Source organism: Cygnus olor, chromosome 7 (genome assembly GCF_009769625.2).
Source record: "Cygnus olor isolate bCygOlo1 chromosome 7, bCygOlo1.pri.v2, whole genome shotgun sequence".
NCBI lineage: Eukaryota > Metazoa > Chordata > Aves > Anseriformes > Anatidae > Cygnus > Cygnus olor.
Genome location: NC_049175.1, coordinates 18,964,814 through 18,988,240, shown reverse-complemented (window position 1 = coordinate 18,988,240; position 23,427 = coordinate 18,964,814). Strand labels below are relative to the sequence as shown.

The following is a 23,427-nucleotide window of genomic DNA, read 5'->3' as shown; positions in this document are numbered from 1 at the left end:
TTAAGTTCTCTGCCATATCTTCAGTTATATAAATCGGTGTAGCTCTGTTAATTAACTCTGAGTGGTCTGATCCATCTGGTCTGATCCAGCTTTGCATTGGTTCTTGCTGATGCAGCTGTGGCTGTCAGCTCTAAGTGCACGACTGCAGCATGCCCATAGGCCCACCTCTGCACGGTGCAGTGTGTGCTTTGAGCACCTTGCTGAGCACAGGTGCAGGAGACACAGCTGTCAGGATGTTATCTGCTGTTCCCTATCTCCTTATAGGAAATGGCAGCAGGATGACTTCAGTGTATGGGTCACTGAAAATGGAAATGCACCAAATAAGAAAAGTGAAGACAGAACAAAAGGCTCCTCTCTCTTTGTCTTTTCATTTTTTCCCCCCAAAGGTACACGGAAAGAGCTATTTTCGTGTTGAAGACTACATTCCAGCAAGCCGAATAGAGAAAATGACCCTGGCCTATGTACAGCGAGAGCTTGCTAAACTACACCGTATGAATCGCTCCCTATTTGAGGACGAAGCTGAACTAGAATTTTTGAAGGTAACTTGCCACACGCCAAACAGTATTTATCTGTTTAGTTTATGGTAGCAAATCCTTTTCTGTTTACCATTGTCTATCATTTCGTTCTTGTCTGATACTGAGGATTTGAGATGTGGTGAACAAATTTGAATATTCAAAACAAAACTCACATTTTCATTCTGACGTAGATACTGTCACCATAAATAAAGGCTTCTTTCATTGACAGTTTATAAAGGGTTAATGTACATTTCAGAATATTTTCAACATCCTAAGGGTTGATGCAAGTTTCCAGCATGTTATGACCATGTTGTCTGGGTTCTACGTGATTATAAATATTCCTATTGACTGTATTACAGATGACTGTAAAGCATGGGAATAAGCACTTTCTTGACTTCTGGAACTACAGCAGATGTTCAGACATTTTCTAAACAAGCAGTGAATGGTTGTTTAAAAGTATCTATGAGCCCTGGAAGTGAGGAAGGAGTTAGATGAAGTATTTTCTCACATGACTATTTCTCTAGGGTGTTAGGATGATGTGGGATTTAATTTTTTTCTTAATGTCCCCTTCTCTCCAAACTTCTCTGCTTTCCATCAAATGAAAAATATTGGGAATTAGATAATGAATAAATAACAGCCATTTTGCTGCAGTGCCTTATGCTTTTATTTATAGCATCGTTTTAGTTCAGTTGCTGTTTAATTATGTTAGTTTATCATCTAATACTGTCAGTGGAATTGAAGAAATAGATTGAAGCTTAGCCTTAATGACAGTCCCATCATGTGTGGCAAATCCAATGAAGAAAAGCAGCTTTGTTAGTATCTGTTTCAATGAATAAGTCTGTAGAAGGAGCCAACACATCATACACATTGAGAAAGATAGCCCCCATGGCACGAACAAGCAAATTCCAAATATAAAAGGGATTAAAAATTAAAATAAAGATTCAGCTAGTGATTATGGACGTCCCAATTTTCAAGCCCTGAACATTTGTGCTCTGGATTCTTTCTGAAAAATAGATCTTTTTAAAGTGTTTTATTTTGGCTACTGAAAAATTCTATTCATGGTTGAAAAGATACTTGGAAATTCTACATGAGCTTCCCAGAAAAAAGTGTATTACAATAAACTCACATTGATCTACACATTGCAAAAGAGGCCAGAAAGTCATCCTCATATGCTGTAGTTCTGCAAAGGGTCTCAGTCCCATTTTAACATTATGTGGCCAAGTGTAGGAGGTAGAAAGACAAGCAACAACATCTAGAAGTACTGGGTGTGATTCCTCAGAGTGTCCTCTGCACACTGACCAGAAGCTGGCTCCTCAGTCCCTTGAAGCATAATCCTACTTAACTTTTCTGCCAGCCAGGAGCACCATGCAAGAAAGAAGCCATGCTGAAGGTCTGTTATAAAGTCTGTCATTGAAGGAAATTGTGGGGCAGTAAAATTCCCTCAGAAGTCACCACCATATCTGTATGAGTTACCTTAAGGTACAACTTAGCAAACCCTGTAACTTAAGATTCTTGGCAATGGAAGGTTATAACGTCTGGTTCCAAAATATGACAGCAATGAAGGAATGAACATATGTATTTGAGTGACTTTGCTGAAGGCTGGGAGCTGTGGTATCGCTGCCGTTAAGATTTCAAGTTGTTCATCACTGTTGCAGAAAGGAAACTGCACAAACCTGTAACAATGCCAGAGCAGCCCTGGCACCAAAGTATGAGCAGTTTTACTAAGATCAGCATATCTGCTGTACTTCGTGGTTTCTGGGTTTGCTCAGGGAAACAAAGGCATAGTAAAGAGAATGGAAAGAATCTATGTTTAACAGCAGTTGAACAGCATTCATCTTGCATGGATTTCTATTCAGGAGTCCGCAGAAGTGCTAAGTAGCAGTAATACTGAGCACCTCAACACCACTGTAATGTTTAGATTATTGTACAGGAAGCTAAATAATCTTCTTACCTTTTCAAATGAGGTGTGTGGTAAAGTGATGATTCTGTGATGCAGTAGGTATGAAAATTTGGTAAGGGTTTCCAAGGGTTTCTTAACTAAGTGAAAGAATATTCTGTAAAGACACTCTAAACCATTTTCCCTCCCACCTACCTACCTTTTTTCCCCATGCCTCTTTTTGAAAAATGCATAAGTGCTTTTTTTTTTTTAGGTGACTCAGCAGCTTCCTGAATATGGAGTGCTATTCTATCGTGTGTCCCAAGAGAAGAAAGGAGCAGAAGGGGATATCATCCTGGGAATCTGTGCCAAAGGCATCATTGTATATGAGGTCAAAAATCACACAAGAATTGCCAGTTTAAGATTCCAGTGGCGTGAAACAGAAAGAATTTCAGCTCATGTGAGTTGCAACTGAGTGAGCCTCTTCTCCACTCTACTATTTTACTATTTTTACTCCCCTTCTGCCTGTCACTCTGATAAACTTCATGCATTCAGAGGCAGGATTAGACTCATTCTGTACAGACGTGCCCTTTTTGAAACCAGTTGAAATCAAAGCAGGATCTGGATGTGGATCTCAGGATAGCCAACTCTTAGTGAGGTTTTGTTCTGGCTTTTTTTTGTTTTTGCCAAGACTGAAGTCAATTACTACAAAACTGAATAAGCTGGTGTTGACTACTACAGGAATGACGTCAAACCTCTTTATAGCATATTCCTTATTCATTCCTCTATCATCTTTATTTCTCTCTCTCTTTTCTTTGATTTTCCTTTCTACATCAGGTCACAGGATCATGCCTTCCTCTTTCCACACCTCCCTTTTGCATCCTCATTTCTTACAGAATCACAGAATCGTCTAGGTTGGAAGAGACCTCCAAGATCACCTAGTCCAACCTCTGACCTAAAAGTAGTATATTAGTATATTTTAAAAGTATATTACTATATTTTATTAGTATATTAGTATATTTAAAAATTAGTATCTTAGTATATTTATGTCTGTTAAACCAGTATTGGTGACAAGATTATGACCCCTTTCTAAATTGTGTTCTGCCATCAAAGGTGTATCAATGTATCACTATACACTGTAGGTGTCAATCTTCATCACACATCTCCCAGCCTGTTTGCTCTCCCAAAATGGCCTTTCCGATTCTTGAAGATTTTTTGATTTTCACATTCAAATGTTTTAAAGACTTTAACATCTGTAGGGCCAAATTTTGCCAAGCCTATCAACCTGCTCCCGATGCAGTCAACGTCCAAAGGCTTTTGACATTCAGCACAGGGCAGTTATGATCCAAATGATGAACACCTCACTCACAACTGTTGAATTTACAGTGGGCATTTACTGCAACCACAAGGGATGCAGCAAGGCATAAATACATCTAGACAAACCAACAAGATTATAAAAATGAACTTTCAGTGGCTCAGTATAATGACTGATGTGTTATATGAAGCAAGCTGTGCTCTTTTTTTTTCCTTTAGAGAAAAAAATTCATGATTGAAAGTAGCTTCAGTGGCAAGAAACACACATTCATTACTGATACAGCAAAGACATGTAAATATCTACTGGACCTCTGCTCAGCCCAACACAAATTCAATGCACAGATGAACTCTAGGCAACTTCATCAAACTTCATCAGGTGAGCAATAAATGTAATTTCATTGTACAAGCCACAGGACAAAGTTAAGTTTTATAAGGGAGAAAAGAACTCAAAGGAAGGGAAAGGTGCTTTAGTTAAGCTGAGAATCAGAACCTCCACAGCAGCTTTGCTGTGCTTCAGTTTGTCATTTGCAGAGCTGAAAATAATATCTTCTACTTCACTGGAAGCTAGAGGTATGTCAGTCTCATTTAGTGAGCACTTGTGAGTGGAGAGGGGTACTCTGCTGAGAATAACTACATAGCTAAACTCAGTTTAAAGAAAAGCATGACTAAACTTCCCTTCAGGAAACCACAAGACTTTTGTTTGTTTGTTTGCTTGCAGTAATACTTCTTAATGAAAATTACTATATAGTTCCAAATAGAACAAAATGATTGAGAGCTAAGGAAATTATAACCGAGGTCCCAGTTACAAGCCCCTCACATCCCTGAAACCATCCAGACTTACACGAGCTGTGTGACTCTGGTTCTGAGGTTTTGTGTGCTGCTGTCCCAGAAAAGCAGGCTCCGTGGAGGCAGTGACAGACAGCAGCTCAAAATGCCGCTTCTGCCACTGCAGGGAGTCTGCAGGAGATTATAAGGCTGCTTCTGCGTGAGGGAAGCTCTTCCTCCTGCCCTGCTCAGATGCATACGCCGCAGTCTCTTGGAGCCCTGCTAGCCATCATCCCCGCTCTGGAGTCACCATGGCAACGCTCAGGCCTTGCTAACGGCACGGCAGCGAGGCCCTGACAGGGAGGCCCTGACAGTGAGGCCCTGACGCCTCCACAAATGCCCCTGATCAAAGTCACTGAGGGATGAGGGAGCCTGGGTTTAATGCTGCAGAGTAGCATTGCAGAAAATTGCATTCAGGGTAGTATTTGTTAGGAAAAGGCATGGGAGGTCAGCTGGCACGTACAAGCAGAATGAAAGCCTGTATTTGTGCTAGCCTGCACCACACTGGGTTCTTGTTTTATTTTCAGACATGCCTCCAATTGCCTGCTATCCCTCTCTTCTTCAAGTCCCCTCCTAGGGGTACTCCTGCCCATCAATTGAGAACCTAAGTAAATCATCAGTGCCTTCTCCAGCATTATGTTGTTTCAGAGAAATAAAATCTTTTATTTCCCTGAAAATAGATTCGTAAATTGCAGAGCCCAGACATCATTAAGAAGCAGATTTCACACAGAGGTGGAAAATTGGATACCATGCATTACCACAAAGATCATCTCCCACTCAACTTCACTTGTGTAAATCCCTCAGGGCAGAGAGGGATTGATTCTTGGCTCATTTCTGATCTCAGGAGAGCAGTGTTAGTAGTGCTCCTCTCTTCTCAGACACACAATGGTGGGCCTGTGGAGGATGGAAAACTACCAGCCTGGTGATTCAGCCTCTGACAGACAGCTTTCTCCATACCCTGAACTTTTACAACATGCAATTTATAGAGATACTCAGGTTTAAATTATACAGGGCTGTACATTTATCTGTCTTTGTGGAAGGTGAATTTGCAGTATGATTCACAGAAATGACATCTACATACAGTGTATACTACCTATGAAAGAAATTGATTGAAAACTCTTTTCACACACTCCTAGGCCTGGATATCCTCAAGGATACCAGAACAAATATATCTGTGATGTCAATCTTTTTTTTCTGGCATGTTCAAAAGGTTAGACAGAAACAGCTTAAAAAGATGGGATAATGTCAGCGGACTTACCTTTCTCTCCTCCCCCATCTGCCTTCTTATTCAGAGGAAAGTAAATTTATGGAAATAGACAAATCAAACTCTGCATATGCAGCTCAGCATGAACACCTTGCCCTGATTCAGAGACTGTCTCGTTCAGAGAATGTGCTTTATGGGGCAAACCTGGAAAACCTTTCTGCTGGGATGATGAGCAAGTCTTGTGATAACCTCAGCATGGAAACCAGGAACAGGACTAGAGACAAAAGCAATCTTGCCAGGTAGGTTTGCTTTTTCCTCTAAACCTGTGGAAGAACACTCAGTCATACACAACATCATTGCAAACCTCTACAGTAGCTGTAAGGCAGACTTTTATTTTGCAGTATTTATTGTGGTCACACCAGAAGTCCCCATCAGGACCAGGGCTCTTTTGTGTCAGCAATAGTGTAAACACAGGCAGGAAGCTAACAACCTCACAGATAAGACCTTGAAAAAGATTGGCATTTAAATTTGTACCAGGCTCAGGAATTAACCACTTACTGGGATATGGAGAAAGATAAAAATAAGGGAGAATGAAAGTAAAATCTTTAATACGTGTGTCTTCTCTGGAAGTTGCAGTAGGTGAACTGAATGCACAGTGGAAGTTGTTTTCGAGCAGGTCTCATCTAAAGAATTCCTCCATGACTAAAGGTGCAAATCACAGAGAAGAGCATAAGCGCATCTCCCTTTTCACTTACATTGGTACACCAGTGTAGGCAGTTACTATAGCTGCACACCATTTCAAGGCTTTTGATGAATTCTAGTGCCTTTTGGAATACTAAGAATTAGAACAGAGCCAGGAAGAACGGGAACTACCAGGAAAACTTTCAGACACGGTTTTGTCTGAATGAACAGCAGAGCTAATGAATCATGCTGAGGCTATGCTGTGTTTCCCTGCTGCCTGCACTCAGCTCAGAAAAAAACACAGGGGAAAATCATTTCTGATGTGAGTGGTCTAATGGCAGCTGTTATTTGGAAGCAAAAGCTGGCAAGGATAACTACTTCTCCCCTACAGTGAAATGTGGCCCAGCAATCAGAATACTGGTTGAAAGGCTAAAGATGTGTATTCCCAACTTGGCTCTGACAGACTAACGACAGTGAAGAGTGCTAAATACCACTGTTGATTTGTTACTGTAATGCAGTATTCATTTTCTGCCATGCAGATCCACATCAGGGCTATCCCAGTCAGAAATGCACATCAATTTGAATGGAAAACAAAGGAGTTATGACTACCTCTCTATCCACTCAACTCAGAACACAATCAGTGGTGAGTATGATAATCATAAAGAGAGACAGTACTCTTACATATGTATGCTTTCAATAGCAGGAGACCGAAACATATTCTATTTATAGATTAAAGAATAACCTTTTGCACTTCTTGCCCTGCAAATTAACCCAGGACTTAGCATGGCAAGCTGTTTTCTTCCCTTTCACTCCTCCTTTCCATCAGGATGAGTGTTAAGGGACTTGATTATCAAATTATTCTGTCAGTGGTGCCAAATAAAATAAAATTAATTTCTTTTTTACTGAAATAGTTCAGTACACCCAGGACTTTCACATGGGGCAATGTGCCTATGCTTGGAGGTCATCATTTGGTTTGCAACTGAGATGTACTAAACAATAAATAGTGCACAAGACAAAATAGGCTCCAGGTCCTTCCTCTGTTCTTGTGTTTGCATGACAAAACTAACTGAAAAAAGAAGCACAAGGCACCTCATTTTCTTACAGAAGCCAGCTGTCTGTATCACATGCACAAAGGGAGCAGACGTATGGAACACAAAGTTATGATTTTTCGGCTAGTCCATTTATAAGTTAGAACTGTATTTTAAGCAATTCCACAATGTTAAGTACTGTTAACGCTACAGAAGCCATCATCACACTTCGTGCTGACTGAATTGCACCTACAGAGCCAAAAGGGCTCTGTTGAGCCCACAGGGCCTAAGGCTAGAGTTTCCAAAGGAATCCATAATACTTTTCATGTTCAAATCTCCCTCATGTTCAATGGGTGCTACATGCCTGATTTTTTAGTTATCTTAATCAAAATGCTGCAGATACATGCGTACTCGCCCAGAAAGGAGCATTATAGGAAGAGCTCACACAGTTACTGTTCTTCCCTGTTCTACACGTATTCTGTTCTAAAGAATGCAAATTTTGAAACACTTGTTTGAGCTTCCTTCCTGACTTATATTGATTCAGATATAATGAAAACAAGGACAGAAACATATTTAATTTTTGAAGCCCCATTTTTGCATGCTACTTGAGTCGCCCATCTCCTTGCACTCATCTGCATTTATTCTAGCTGTTTTGTTTCTGCAGCACCTGGATCACCAGCCATCCAAAAAGAAGTTTTACTAAGCAGTCTAGAAAGAGAAATCATTTGTGTCAGCCTAAAACGTGACCCTAAGAATGGCTTTGGTAAGTAAGGAACATGAGTGTTATATTTGTTACTGGGACTGTCAGGTCCTGGTGCTAACACTGATACTTGCTGACTCAAGCTGAGCAAGACTGTAAACTTCTTCACCTCACTTATTCTCCTTATAGAATAAGACTGCCAGTCTTGGCAAAGGTGTTAACATTTCAGAGACTTAAAAGGACTAAGTGCATAAATTAAGGCCACAGTTTTTTCAGAGGATTAACTAGTGTCAGAGATCAAGGGGACCAAATGTTAAAAGTAGAATGAAAGGAACAGGAAGAGATGATATTCTGCAAACCCTTCACATATTGCCTGTGTGGGTGCAAAATGCGTACACAAGCCTAACATGAATGTTTTCTGACTTCTGGATTCTTATTTGGATAACATTTTTGTTACATAATACACTATCACAGTGTATCCTCTTCTAGTGGATGAGTTCAGAGGACCATCAGGTCCCATAGCTGACCATTAATGCTATTTATTATCAGATTTCTAAATGGTGCAGGTTTGTGTGGCATGTTTGATTCCCAACCCAACTGTTCTACCAGTGAGAAGTCAGCCTGTTGCAGAATATTCTAAGCCAGGATAATGAAATTAAATTAATTGACAATAGATTTAATTTTCTTACATGCCTCATATATCCATTAGAAGTTTACATCGCCCTTCACAGGGGTCCTAGACCACATGATGTAAAACAATGTTCTAATTTATCTAATGAGCTTTTATACCATATTCCTCCTGTGGGTGTTAAATACTAAGGTCCACATAGTGACTTTTATAAGAAAGCAGTTGGAATCTTTTAAAGTCCCAAGCCAGAAAAATACTCTTATTGAGAAATGGTATTAAAATAACAGCCATTGGAGTCACCAGCATGCTTAAATTATAGTATGAGTTTAAAGCTCTCTCAAATCAGGATCTTGATGCACCATTGTCCAGAATTTGCAAAAAACTTATGCCATTGGAGTAAGAGCCTTTTGTGCTCCTAAGGTTCATCTTTTCTAATACTGCCAGTGTCTGCATTCTCATGCTATCTCATTTTTGCAGGTTTTGTAATTATTGGAGGAGAAAATGTAGGAAAATTAGACCTCGGTATCTTTATCGCTTCAATTATCCCTGGGGGACCTGCAGACAGAGCTGGAAATATCAAACCAGGTCACTGTCCTTAGTTTTTAATTAGAATCAAAATACTCTCATGAATTAAAGTTAACTACTTAACTTATTTCCCTATCCTGATGTGCATTGTCTTGTTTTATCCTTATTTTTTTTAAGGGGGACGACTCATCTCTGTGAATAATATTAGTCTTGAAGGTGTTTCATTCAATACTGCAGTTAAAATTATACAGAATTCTCCTGATGAAGTGGAGCTGATCATCTCTCAACCCAAAGGTATAAAGGCAAACATCTTTGCTGGCTATGGAGTGCTAGCAATTAACTCAGGACACTGGTATTTATTAGGCTCTGGGATGTTGCAGTACCTTCTTGCCACTCAGTGCCAGTTATAATAACCATAGGTTAGCAGTGAAAATCATTCTAGTGGCTGTCATGAGATCTCTGTTCTATAGTCAGTATGAAAAAATCCAATCCATTATGGGTTTTATTCTTCGCTGCTAAATACCAAGGGAATTTTAGCATTTCTTTCTATGACAGAATTAGTTCTACATCCCAACCTTGAATCAGAATCATTGTCATAGTACTCTGCAGTGATGAAGCAAATACTTTTCTCCATACTTATAGTAGCAGTGCTCCATTTCACAATGGCTAACTCATTTTACAGACCTGATTGCACAACCAGTTGATTTAGTAAGCTGTTTTGTCCTCCTGTGGTGATATACAATAATACCAGCTTTCAAGTTTACTTACTGTTTGCATTCATCAGTGTTTGATTTTGGTATTGTTTTGCAGACATATACGAAGAAGGATTAAATGAAGAAAAGAGTCTATCAAGGGGAAACAGCACTAGTGGATCTGAGATCTCTTGTGCAGACAGTGGGAGAAAAAAGATTCAAGATTGTCATACAGCTCTCCCCAAAGAAAAGGACCCAAATATAGATGAACTTGAGAAGGCTCTTTCCTGGAGTTTAGCACCAAAATTGGGCCCCAGGACTCCAGTTCTTTCATCTGATAGCCTGGATGTGGAGGTAACTGAGATTGTGATGTTGTACAGTAGCACGATGCCCAGCATGTGTCTTAACAGCATGCCAGCTATAATAAGAATGGAAAGTAACTGATAAATCAAAGAATGAAGAAAGAAGGAAGAAAACCTTGAAAGATGTTGCTTGTTAAATTACATTGGAAATGTCAAAATGATACACGTCTAGAATGAGTGAAAAAATGGAGAAACTGTTCTACAAAATGTTATTAAAACTTGTCCTCCTTTTTCCAGTGAACTACAAAATTTTGATTATTTTCTTGCAATCTCTTAAAGTTTTCAACCACCCACAGAGGAGTAACATTTTGTGTCTAATTTTCTTCTGTTAAGCAGCCTCCCTATCTACACTCAGTTTATGCACATTTAGATGGATTATTTTTTGAGTAACAGTGTATGCCTGAAATAATGTCAGGGATATAAATGCTACCACTCCAGGCTTACAGTGACAGCATGATCAAAACCTTTAGATCTTCTGGAAACCCATTCTCTTTTTATTTTATTTATTTATTTATTTATTTATTTATTTTCCTGAGATGCAGTAATCTCATTAGTGTTTATTTTTTTGAGACAGGAAGCTGATTCTTCACACTTACCACATCCAGCTGAAACCATCTCCAATGAAATCTATACCGTGGAGCTTGTTAAAGAAGATGGGACTTTTGGAATCAGTGTGACTGCAAGTGTTACTGTTAATCTTTCAGTGTGTCCTTCAAACTGTCACTTAACCAAGAAACATGTAGGGAAGTGTATTCATGTGCAGCAAAGGTAGAAGATAGGTCAATAAAGAAAAACTGGTAGCATGGCACATTTCAAACCTAAGTATCCAACTGAGTGACAGAGAAAGGATATAGTACTGGCTTGGCTCATTCCCCTGTTCTTGCCAACAGAATCTGTGAAAGACATGTCCTGGCATAAAGCACGTGGTGGTACAAGTCCTCTTCATCCTTGTTCAATTTGCGAATGAGACCTACCTCTGAAAGCGGAGTTCTGTCAGGGAGGGATACAGCTAAAGCCTCTAGAAAATGCAGCGATGCCAAGCATTCCCCAGATCATGACTGGTTTTCCTCTGGGGCTCCTGGAACTTGAAGTCTGTGTCTATGCAAGCAGGTCACACAGGACCATGGTACAGGCTCAAGCAGTGCCCACTGCTTAATTGTTGACACATTCCCAATAGGGCTTTGGCCTGTGCAGGGGATAGGACCGGCCAAAACCAGTCATCCCATGCTGCGGGGATGAAAATTGAGTTGCATGGACTCAAGACAAGCCATGCTTCTTACTCTAAAGGCCAGAGAAAGGACCCTGGCCAATTTTATTTCCAAATGTACAAAAATACAGTTCTCCATATATTCAGAAGAGCAGAGAAGGCAACAGGGAAAACTTTATGCGCCACATTTGAAAAACTTATTCTTTGTTCTGAGATTGAATCAAGATTGAATTTACTCCTCCAGGCTGAGATGTGTTGATAATCCTCACTGAAATGGAGCGGGAAGCAACAGCCATTTCATTGCTTGCAGTAGAAATGGAGAGCTGCTTCGTCATCTGAAATTAGCCAAAGGATGTAGCTGGACACAATATGATTCTTAGCTTAATATGGAATTCCTCTGGCTGCACAATGTCAGGTCCAAGCTTTATATATTGTCTGAAAGGCCAATAGCTGCTGAATATATATTGCAAAGTTTGGAAGCTGGGCTAGAGACTGACTGAAAGATGCAACCAGATCTTTACATTAGCACAGGAAAAAAAATCTGAACATTTAATAAATGTTTTTATATAGCCATATAGAAACGCATTGCACTTTCCTGAGAAAATAAGGCACAATTACTGCCTAGAGAAGTACATTACAACTAAAGGGAACATCGGAGTAACATACTCTTTCTCTTTTCCTATATATTTTAAAGTGAAATTTCTGAAGCAGTTTCTTTGCAATGCATACATAAGTTGCTTTGATTTTTATCAAGTGAAGAACATGTGAAGACTCAATCTGTGCATGTATGTTTTGCAGGGTGGAATTAACACTAGTGTGCCTCTTGGTGGGATATATGTGAAGTCAATCATTCCCAGGGGACCAGCAGATAAGGACGGACAAATAAAGATAGGTAACAAGTCTGGCAATAAAAGTCTGGGCTGCAGAATTTGACATTTGTGTGGAATACTTGCTACATGATAATGAAACATGTTTGGGATTGAAGGTCATACAGCTACAAAACATATGCAGTCCCTCATTCCTCAGCTTTCCACTGTAGTTTATATGTCGATATTCCACTGAAAAAAACAGGATTCTCATACCAACACAGCTTCCCTCTGTAGCTGCACACCAGGGCACTGACTCTCAGACACCTACTTTCTGTGTTGCTGTGATAAACAGATGCTATCACTGCATTAGTTTCCAGAATACCCTGGAAACTGGTGTGTTTTAAGCATTAGTTATAGAATACTATGAAACAAACAGTATTGCTTTCAAGCAAAGTAACATGATTTGAAACATGTAAGCATGAAGAAATAATGCAACATGGGTAGCCTCAAGTTTTATGTCCAATTTGTATCATCAAAGCAATCTGACATCCCTCCCCCCCTTATTTTATATTTTATTTCCTCAGGTGATCGTCTGCTGGAAGTAGATGGAATCAGCCTCTGTGGCCTCACGCACAAGCAGGCTGTGGAAAACCTTAAGAAATCTGGCCAGGTTTGTGTAACAGCAGAGCAAAATGAGTTGACCAGTCATACAACCTAGTCTAGTGGGAGGTGTCCCTGCCCACGGCAGAGGGTTTGGAATTAGGTGGGCTTTAAGGTCCCTTTCAACCCAAACCATTCTGCGATTCTATGATTCTGTAAACTGTACTTACTATGAAACACAGCAGCAAAGCGGGGCCAAAAGAAACTTTTTCTTTCCCTGCCCTGAGACTGTGGGTTCACTGCGTACTGTGTAAATGGGAACTGTCCATCATTTTTTTCAGATTGCCAAGCTGGTTCTAGAAAGGGGACACCACCCACCGGCAGAGCCATGCCTGAGTGCTAATGACAGAAAGGAAGACCAATGTGCAGTTGTTTCTGTAGCAACATCCTTCACAGACGGTACCAAGGACTACTGCTTTTTGACAGATGGTGAGAGAGAACAAAGGAACTCAGGGTGACTTTCTCTGGCTACTTATGATGCGCAAGAAAGGAACGAACAAAAATAATTCTATGAAATTTCTGTGGGTTGGGAGAAAAACTGCACACCAAGCAAAAAAATGTGTAGCACTAAAAACACTATCAAAAATGTTTCTGAAAAAAAAAAAAATCTGATATGCTTAGAGCTACAGTTGCTACATATAGTTGAATTTATCCTAGGCATAGGTACTGTATCTCTCAGCCTTCATGAGGTGGGGCTGGCAGGGGGCATCCCCGTCTGTACTCACAGCACTCTTGGGCAGGACGGAGCTGTGCCGATGTCACTAGTCTGCTACTCAAAGGCAGCTCGGCTGGCACTCCTGCTGACGCTGTGTCAGTGACGAAGCTAGGGTGAGCTGCTGCCCCACAGCCAGGACTGGAGACTGCCATCACTTCTTTTCTTGAAAGCAGAAGATTCAGAGATCATTTTCATCGGTTTATCCAACAAATAGATTCCCCCTCTTGCTGTGAAGCTGTCCCATAACCACCAAGTCTGCACTGTATTCTCCCATGGGACAGTTGTTTCTCTACACTGTCCCAAGGAGAATGGGGTTCAACTGCAAGTATGGTATTTGGGAGATGGCTGGTCTCTTGATCTTGTCTCGAAAGGACAGTAGCTCTGATTCTAGATTATGCTGGTTTGTGCAGCACCTGAATTAACATCAGACAGCTACAGAATAGTAAGACCTACCCAACGTTTACAGAAGAATGTCAGAAAAGGATAATATTTGAAACTGTTGGTCTTGGTACAAATGGCTTCTTCCTTTGTAGGCTTGTACCACATGGCATAAAGCCTGTGAACACATGGTAGAACAGTGACCAGTTTTTACCAGTCTGCCCATCTGAATTCTAGGGCTCATGCAAATTAAAGGAACACTAAAATCATCTTCTGTCATTAGTATCAGTAGATCTATCTCTGCAGAACACAGGGAAAAGGTCTGTAGAGAACATAATAGATACCAGTTCCTTACGGGGTACATATGCCACTAAGCCTACTCTTTGTTCAATCCCTCCTTTGAACAGACAATATATTTGAAGTCAATTTGACAAAGAATTCTGGAGGCCTTGGCTTTAGTGTTCTGCAAATGGAAGGAGATGGTTGTGAACACCTCGGAGGAGCTATTGTCAGGATCAAAAGACTGTTTCCAGGGCAGCCAGCTGAAGAGAATGGAGAAATTGAAGTTGGAGACATCATTTTAGCTGTGAATGGGACACCTACTCAAGGACTCTTGTATCAGGTACCAGGCACTACTAGCATGTTACCCACTGGGCCTCCTGGCGGGTAACATGCTAATAAAGACAATGGGATGAAACTGCATTTAAACTTAATTATCACCAGAGGGGGTCAGTACTTGCATATAATGACTTTGATTTCTATGCAGGAGTCTTCTCTAGAATTCTTATGGAGAATTCCCTTCGTAACAGAATTGTTACAAATAACTTTCCACTCCTGACACCCAAAATGTATTGTTAGATGAACAACAGTTGTTAATTAGTTGGAATCTTTGTTGCTTCCATGCATAATTGAAACATTTTTCCCCATGGTCATTTGTGTTTCATAACATGCTAAATACCATGCCCCAGATTCTAATCTCCACCAGGTGAGGTAAGTCTAGGGCAAGTTTGTTGTTGTTGTTGTTGTTTTAATTTTATTTTTTATTTTTTGGGGGGCCTGGAATGAGCAATTATATAGTGTTATGAAATTAAATAGTAATAAAGGACTACATGCAAATTTATTTTTTTCCCTTGTAATCTTTTCACCTTATGAAAATTCCTGATAGCGAGTGCTCTATATAAATATACATTGAATAGGCATGATTGGTTATGAACAGAAAATATGAGAATATCACACAATTTTCCTACTGATGTCATTTGTATTATGAAATGGCTAAGGCAGAAGAAAAGGTGTGGTAAATCCTCAGGGAGGTTGTAATTGTACTTCATATTTTTCTTTTGGCTTGGAGAAGTCTGTCCTTTGTCAGTACCATCTTGCTCGCTGGTGTACAGTCTTTTTACTCAGTTTCTGCAGAGGAGCAGGACTCCCTCTCCCCCGCCCCCCCTCCCTTCCCCCCATTCTCCCCCGATGAAGTATTTCAAATCCCATTATAGTTGAAAGCCAGATGCCACTGGACAGATGTTATTCTGAGGAAGGGCTTTGGGAAAATCTTCCATTGGTTACTCAGTGTGGCAGTCTATGGAGCTATACTGATAAAATTGACAGATCTGTCACGTGTCCCTGTCACACGCAGTTTGAATGCATTTGTCTGAAAATCCTGATTTTCTTCAAGAACAGGGGAAGGTTAATTTAAACCTATGTGTCTGTTGGTGGAACAACAATTTGTAAACAGAAGAGACTTGAATTTAGATACACATTCACATAAATAATATGGCCCACTTACACATGATAATCATAGAGTAGAAAAATAACTGGCCTCCAGACACTTCTGAGAGGCACAAATACTAGGAATTTGGCAGTCACAATAAAAATTATCCCCCATCCCAGTCGGTAAAAACACATGTACTATAGACTGGGAAAAAAAACGTATTTCATAAGAAATCTAATATTCCTTCTTCCTGCTTAGGATGTCCTGCACTTGTTGAGAGGAGCTCCACCAGAAGTCACACTACTTCTCTGCAGACCACCAAAAGGTGTTCTTCCAGAAATAGAGCAGAGTGTCCTGGTAAGACAAAGACTCTGTCTGTGAACTTGCTTCTGTAAACCTGGAAAAACACTACTACATTTTCTATCTAGCCTCGAATAAAGCAACCTTCCCTTTTCTCCAAGGCACTCTTTTCCATTCCTTTCCCTTCCCCTATGCAACATACCCTCTACAGTTTATCTGCAACCAAAATAGAAATCTGACAGATCTGAAACATGTTTATCCCAGTGCAACAACTTTTGAGTTGCAGTACTGTCAATGAAGTGAAATATCACATACCCAAGGAGATCTTCTAGCTAGTGTTGCTTCTAAAAATGTTCTACTAGATGTTCAGCCAGAAACTGCAGATATTCCCAACTGCAGCTGTTATAATCTGTGGGTTTCAATTATATTACTCCCCAAAGTGGGAGGAAACTAAAGAGCTTTTCCTCTTAACAAACTTAACTAAGTGAAATCACATTTCCAACCAGTTATTCAGTTTCTTATTAATGGTTAGCAGAATCAGCAGAAAAAAAAACAACCAACCAACCAAAAAAAACAGTCGAGGCTGCAGTAGAGGGTAAGGCTAGTATTCATGCCTTTTGAATACAATTCATGGACAGATGCACAAGTACTCCTATCATGAGCATGCATTTGCATTATTCTTGCTCCATGCAGAATGGCCTCATGGTTACCGTAATGCCAGAAGGATTTGTAAGTGATGTCCATGGACAGACAGAAATGACTGTCAGAACTGTCTCCAGAAAACAAACCTGCTCCTCTTACTCTCCTACAAGATGCTATTTAGTTGGTCTGACCAATTACTTTAGTCCCTTGCATACGAGTCAAATCTGGAAGCCACTTCTACATACTGAAGAGAATGCAGACTAAAGTTCAGGCATGATATGAAAAGAAATAAAGTGAGGTCTCCGCTAGCAAATGATTCATTGGGAAAAGGAACTTGTGTAGTAGCTCCCTGACTGGAATTCCTCAACAATGTAGAAGACAGGCATAAAGACAAAACAGTTATTTAGTGAATAAGTACCTCCCTCCATTTTTTACCCCCTTCCAGTCATCATCTGGTATTTCCACATTAAGATGCTTATCAATAATTCCTCTTCAAATTCTTCTTTTGTTCTTAAAGGAAAGACGATGGGAGAAAAAAAGAGTTATAATAACCTTTTTGTTATTTTGATAGACTCCAGCACCATCTCCAGTTAAGGAGTTTGTGGCAGAAATGCCTGGCAGTCCAGAGGTAGGAAATAGTTTGGACCGGTCTACCAGTGATGGAGGTAGCACCTCTCCAGACCTCGAAGATTGTTTGGATTCTCCAGTGGCAGCAGATTTCAGTGAGCCTCCAGAAGAAGACAGCTCAACTTACGAAGAGCAAGAAGCAGAATCTCAAGATAAGCCCATACAGAGACTTATGCCTCCTAGGGAAAGTTCTTATAAGGACCTTTGGAAATATCATCAAGAAGCTGCCAGTTCTGAAGTGTTCCACTCCCTGGAGGAAGAAGTGAAGCAGAACTGCTACTCACCATGTGAACTTGGATGTGCTGAAAGGTAAGGAATACTGAAATCTCCTCTGCGGCCTTTCCTTTGGCTCCTAAGATTTCCAAAGTGAATTGCTTAGCATTAAGTATGGGGGGCTCTCTACTTCTAGTCACTGCTGATTACTGAAAATTTTGTTTTACCATCTTATTCTGACAATCCTAATCTGCTGTCTGATTACTCTCAATTTACTAGAATTCTGCATAAATCCTCATTGCAAGACAGTTGAGTGCTGCACTACTGTAATCATTTATGCTGTTCAGCTAAAGCTGGCTGCATTTTGAAATGAGTAAAAAGACTCTTATTGACTTAAATAGGAACCAAAGACTTTCTTATTTATTGTATGATCTTTCAACTTCAATTTTCTCAGAGCTGACTTAAGTAGGCACCAAACATTTCTTACTGTGTAATCTTTTAATTTCAAAATTTTCCAGAGAAAACTAAACAAACAAACAAACAATCAAAAAAACACTCAGAAGACAAACTGTGATCAAGGAGCAAAACATTATTTTCCAGTCTTTGGGAGCCAATAGAAGCCCTGACAAGTTATACAATAAAATACAGTCCAAACAGACTCAAGCCTCCTTTTACACTCTTTTGGATATACCCGACACTGGCACACGGCACACAGAAGATTATCCATCCCATTTTAAACATCTTTCCCAGTGCAAAATAACATAAATTAGCAGAACAGAAAAGATTGGTGGAAAGATAAGTTAAATGGCTATCAGAGACCTTTAACTTACAGATTTGTTAATTTTCTCTAGAAACTCATTTCCAGTTTTCAGGCAGTCACTCGAATCTTTTCATTACTTTTGACATTCATCAAGCACAGAACCAGGTAATCACAGATTCCAGTCACTGGGGAGCCACAATTCTAGGTGACTGCAAGTCTGGTGGGACCATAACTGCAATTCATACTTTTAGCTCTTCTCTCACGAGAGAAGAAACTTCATTCACACTTATGAGTGAAGCTCCTGCTTGCATATATGCTTCTCTACTTCCAAGATTAAAACCAGCTGAAATGTGTCTGTAGCAAACACGCTTGCCAAGAGATACAGTATCATCAAAACTAAGTTTCTTGGGGGAAAATATCAATTGCAAGAAAAATCATGGATTCTTCCCAAGAAGGAAGTTCTGAAATAAATGTTTTTGTTTGGTATATTCTCAGTATCGTTTAGTTTCAGCTTGTGCATTTTCAAAAGACAGCTAGAGCACTTTAAGAAGATATGCAACTGAAATAGTATTTTACATGTAATCTCAGTTTAAATGATCCTTCCAGCTAACTATTTATATGTACATATACATACATATATGTACATACATACAATAACATAAAAGGCATTAATGAAAGGATTCCCCTTTCTTTTCTTTAGATTAAAACATTTCATTGCTTAAAACATTTCATGCTAATGTAGAAGTCTTCTGATACAAATTCTAAGAAGTTTACTGCTCAGGATTACATATCGGAAATTCCTGTGACTCTTCTCATTGCCAACAAAAATAACCTTTGAAAAAATTACTTTGAAAAACTTCACCCCATAGTTTTCCCCTAGGCAGTCCATGTGGAGGGGTCCCCCAGACACCAAAGGCTAAGTCTAGCATGTCAGTGGACCTTGTATATGGGCCTGCAGGACCAAGCCTCATGTATTTCCCATGGTGACACAGAGAGGGGCTAGAAGCTGTGCTGTGACTAGGCCACTGCTGGCTCATTGCCTTTAGCCTGCGTAGCTCTGCCAAACACCTTTTGTACCCGTGAAGGTCAATCAGCACTTCACTGGCAGGCGTCAGTTTCTGTGACACTCTCACTGAGCAAGGTCCATTGGACTTAATCTTTTATTTCCTTTAACCTAAAGAAAGGACCAGACCACATTTGTTGTTACCCTTAAATATTTATTTTAATTATCCCTATCTTCTTTCACAGTATTGTAGCGCCTGTTTTTCAGCTATTATAGCACACAGACTGCCAGCTTCATTCTCAGCTTTGCTGTGCTACTGGAGATGCCCAACTCCTCATTTCCTCCCTATAGAGATATAAGTTAACAGGCTAGATTGCTTCCTTGACTAAGTGCATACAGCATGAGCCTGCAGCTCTTCCTTATTTCAGCCAACGTTTCAGAAATACCATTGGAGGTTATTAGCTATATCCATCCAAAAAGTGTCTTTCACTACTGCTTTATATTTTCCTTCTGACTATAGACAACTTTTGAAACAAGAACTTAACATTGAGGATATTCTGTCATTTCATGCAAGATGTGCACCATAAGAATAAACGTAAACTTCAAAAGAGAACTCAGGACTTCTATTTTTAGGAAGAGACAGGAATCATTTATGTTTCATGTTCATGATCTGGGCTTCAATTACCAAGGAAAGAACTGCGGCAGCCATGAATGTGGCTGACAGTTACTTTTCAAGAAGGAAAAATGCACATATGAAAATTGTAATAGCTTTGCAATGTGCACACCACTTACTAGATAAGTTAATTAAATTGTTTATGGCAGATGAAAGAATTAATGGTCTAGGAACTGTCCAACTATTCTTTTCAAGAAACAACAAAAGTACTAACTAATGCTTTAGAGAAGAAAGTGTGTAAGATTTTTCAGACTTTAAGGTATTTAATCTTTTAACTAGCTTCGTAAAAAGACTGATTACTTTCTCTTTATATTAATACTAGGAGGACTCAGACAGCAATTTAATACTATAACAAATACATCAGTTAAAATTAAAATAGGGTAGAGTATAAGCAGTAGACTTTTCAGTGGCCAAGTAATAAAGTATATGGAGGAAAATCCCAGCACTGCAATCTTTTTTATTTTCCAGCCCTGTATTTAATAAGGGTGATGATGACCTGTCGAACAGAATCTGTATGCCTGAAATTCTCTCTCTAACCCCTATTGATGAAGAGCATCTCGCCATCAGCTCAACATCTGTGACCTCACTTTCACGTGGAGGAAGCTCTGAGACACTCTCCGCAGTCTTGGTGACACCACAACCACGTGTTTGTGGCCCTTTCTCCTCATCCCTGCCTGCTAGAGAGACACATGGCAGTGACAATGAATGGGAAGACTTGGAGGAACCAGAGGAAGAGAAGGACAAAAAGGAGGATTGCACTAGGGTACGTGATAGGCACTGGAGTATTAAGAGGCAGACCATGGCTAGGGAAAGGACAGCTTTAACAATTTACCATTCTTAAAAACATTATTTTTAACACATTACCTATGCTATTTCTACATGGCTTTGCTCACTTTCCACCAATGTCCAAAATCTTCAAATAAAGCAGACCTCCCTGTATACCCAGCTCTTTACCATTTCCTTAAAGGCGATTTCCTTCCCCTTGCCATATTACTGTTTCTTTAACTTACCATCACTGTGCAGTATTATTCCCAGTATACAAAGGCCTAAGACCCCTCCTGTTATCTTGTAACACCTAAAATTAATTGGAATCAGCTACTTCGTTGTTTTTTGTGTGTGTGTGTTTCAAACCCATGAGCAAAATCACATTGTTACAATGCTAGTACTGCAATGTCCTGATAAGAAACTATGATCCCTGTACTAATTACTATTCAAAATACAGGGCTCAGTCCTGCCAAAAGCTGAACATCTTGCATTCCTGCTGACACTAATGAGCTCTGAATTGCTACTAATTTGAGAGCAGTGAGGACAAAATTTAGGTCCAGCCATTTCCTTCAGTGGGAAAGCAATAGCAGTAACAACAGCCACCTCTGAAACCTACTATTGTAATGCTTGTCAGTTCAGAGGCCTCCATGCCTTTCTTTATACATTTTAAATGCCCAGAATCCAGTCCCGGATCGCTTTCTGTGCCTTATTGGGCCTTATCAATCAGTCACCATGAAGCTCCACTAGATAGATATAAAGAAGTAAAATTAATTCTGGAACACTGCAGTGACAGATCAGAGTAATCTTTATGTATGCTGCTTATTTATATCACCTGAGCATCTGATTCCTATTTGCATATAAAACATAAATGCAAGATGTTAATGAAGCAACTAAAAAGCCTGCATCAAACATATCTCCTGCTTGTTTTAATAGGAAATGGAGGTCTTTGTGACTTTGACAAGGTCAGAGAACAATGGTTATGGATTCTCAGTGGTTCTTAACAAAGTGGACAACTGTCTGTATGTTGATGAAATCTTGCATGAGCCTGCCCTGTCTGATGGAAGGCTGAGAAGGGGAGACAGAATCATTATGGTACAGTAACCCTTTGAATTTAAACAGAGGAGAAAGTATTTGCAGATCAATGTCATTTAACTTCAGCATTTCTCATTTTGTAGGGTCTAGCTAATCACATATTTATGCATGCAAGTGCAAATGAATCATATAATAAATATAATTCTGCTGACTTCAGTAGGATAAACTTCAGACTGAATAGATTGTATGACCAGGCAAAAAACAACAATCATCTAGCAGTAATGCAATACAACTGAGACGCTAAATGACTTCCTAAGTGATATAAACTGCATTAATGTAGTAAGAAAGGTGGCATGCAAAGGATACAGGAATTATGTCCTTTGTAGTGTTTGAACAAAATGTGTTTTAAGGTTCATCTTCAATTTGTTTCATTAGACTTGTCTTCCTTGCTTTTTGCTACAAGACCTCAAGTTTCAGAAAAAGAAGCTATTTTTACGAAAACTGTACATTCAGAAAAACAAAAGTTAAAAAAAAATCTTACTGCAATTGTAACTGTTACATTCACAGGCATTAAGTGACACAGCAAAGCAACAATATGAGAGTGAACTCTAATTTAAGTTCATACGCAATATTTGGGGTGGAGGGAGAAGTATAATGATGGTCAGTGAGATCTTTGACATCACTATAATGGTTTGTCATTTAGGTGAATGGAATCAGTGTCACATCTTTACCATGCAATGAAGCTCTGACTTTACTGCACAACTCTCCTCCCGATCTGCACCTTGTGGTTGGCCGTGCTGGCAGCGATCCGTGTCCTGCTGTTAGGCCAGATGACATTCCTGAAATTACTCTCACAAAAGGTGCCAACGGACAGCTAGGTGTGTAGTAAATACTACGAATGCTATTTTAGACAGGGATTACAGCAGTGGTATGATAATCATAAGCAATGGTGGTATTGGATCAATATGATCCTGGGTGACCTTGACACCTTTATGCTCTCCTCCATCAACATGACTGTGGGATGGAGAACTTTATTTTGGGCAGGGCCTTAAAGGGAAGATAAATATCTGTTATTAGACCAACTAAGCTGTTGGAAGAATTATCTTTGTGTTATCACCTTATCAGCTGAAGTTTCTGCCAGATCTGCAGTCACATATTTTTATGTTATTGATACACAGAGAAACACTAGAAGCTGTTTGTAGTAATGCAGTAATGATAAATATCTATTGCTGGGTAGACCCAGGAAATAGTATAGCTATATTTGCTCAGATACAGCATCCTGTTCCCAGTTCAGAAACTAGCTTGTTTGGAAATTGCTTGAATATCATTGCACAACACTGTTCTGTACCACATAGGTATCTCCTCAGTTGTCCTGTGTCTCCATTCCCTGTTTGAAAAAGAGGATTGATATCACACCCTCCATCACTCTAAAGATTGCAAGGCAGTTACACAGACTGGTAATGACGGAGTTACTGCTATGCCACACAGTCTTATTCAAATGGATATTCAACATCAGGTGAAATAAAGCACTATGGAATAGCTGAAGTGTACAGATGGACAATAGCATTTCATTTTTTTCAATGCT

General features: G+C 39.7%; 1 protein-coding gene across 1 annotated transcript in view; it reads left to right on the top strand.

The window, feature by feature from the left end:
* The first annotated feature begins 258 nt into the window (after window positions 1–258).
* Window positions 259–23,427, top strand: part of LOC121073247 (tyrosine-protein phosphatase non-receptor type 13-like) — a 45,843-nt gene continuing 22,674 nt past the window's right edge. Inside the window, exons 1-17 of the mRNA XM_040564019.1 lie at window positions 259–539; window positions 2,666–2,851; window positions 3,925–4,081; window positions 5,823–6,033; window positions 6,955–7,058; window positions 8,108–8,206; window positions 9,474–9,590; window positions 10,107–10,342; window positions 12,356–12,449; window positions 12,951–13,036; window positions 13,308–13,455; window positions 14,527–14,741; window positions 16,086–16,184; window positions 17,341–17,705; window positions 20,514–20,808; window positions 21,744–21,902; window positions 22,546–22,720. Of these exons, the coding sequence (XP_040419953.1) occupies window positions 279–539; window positions 2,666–2,851; window positions 3,925–4,081; window positions 5,823–6,033; window positions 6,955–7,058; window positions 8,108–8,206; window positions 9,474–9,590; window positions 10,107–10,342; window positions 12,356–12,449; window positions 12,951–13,036; window positions 13,308–13,455; window positions 14,527–14,741; window positions 16,086–16,184; window positions 17,341–17,705; window positions 20,514–20,808; window positions 21,744–21,902; window positions 22,546–22,720 (3,007 nt within the window). The 5' untranslated portion in view covers window positions 259–278. The remainder of the gene's footprint in view (window positions 540–2,665; window positions 2,852–3,924; window positions 4,082–5,822; window positions 6,034–6,954; window positions 7,059–8,107; window positions 8,207–9,473; window positions 9,591–10,106; window positions 10,343–12,355; window positions 12,450–12,950; window positions 13,037–13,307; window positions 13,456–14,526; window positions 14,742–16,085; window positions 16,185–17,340; window positions 17,706–20,513; window positions 20,809–21,743; window positions 21,903–22,545; window positions 22,721–23,427) is intronic.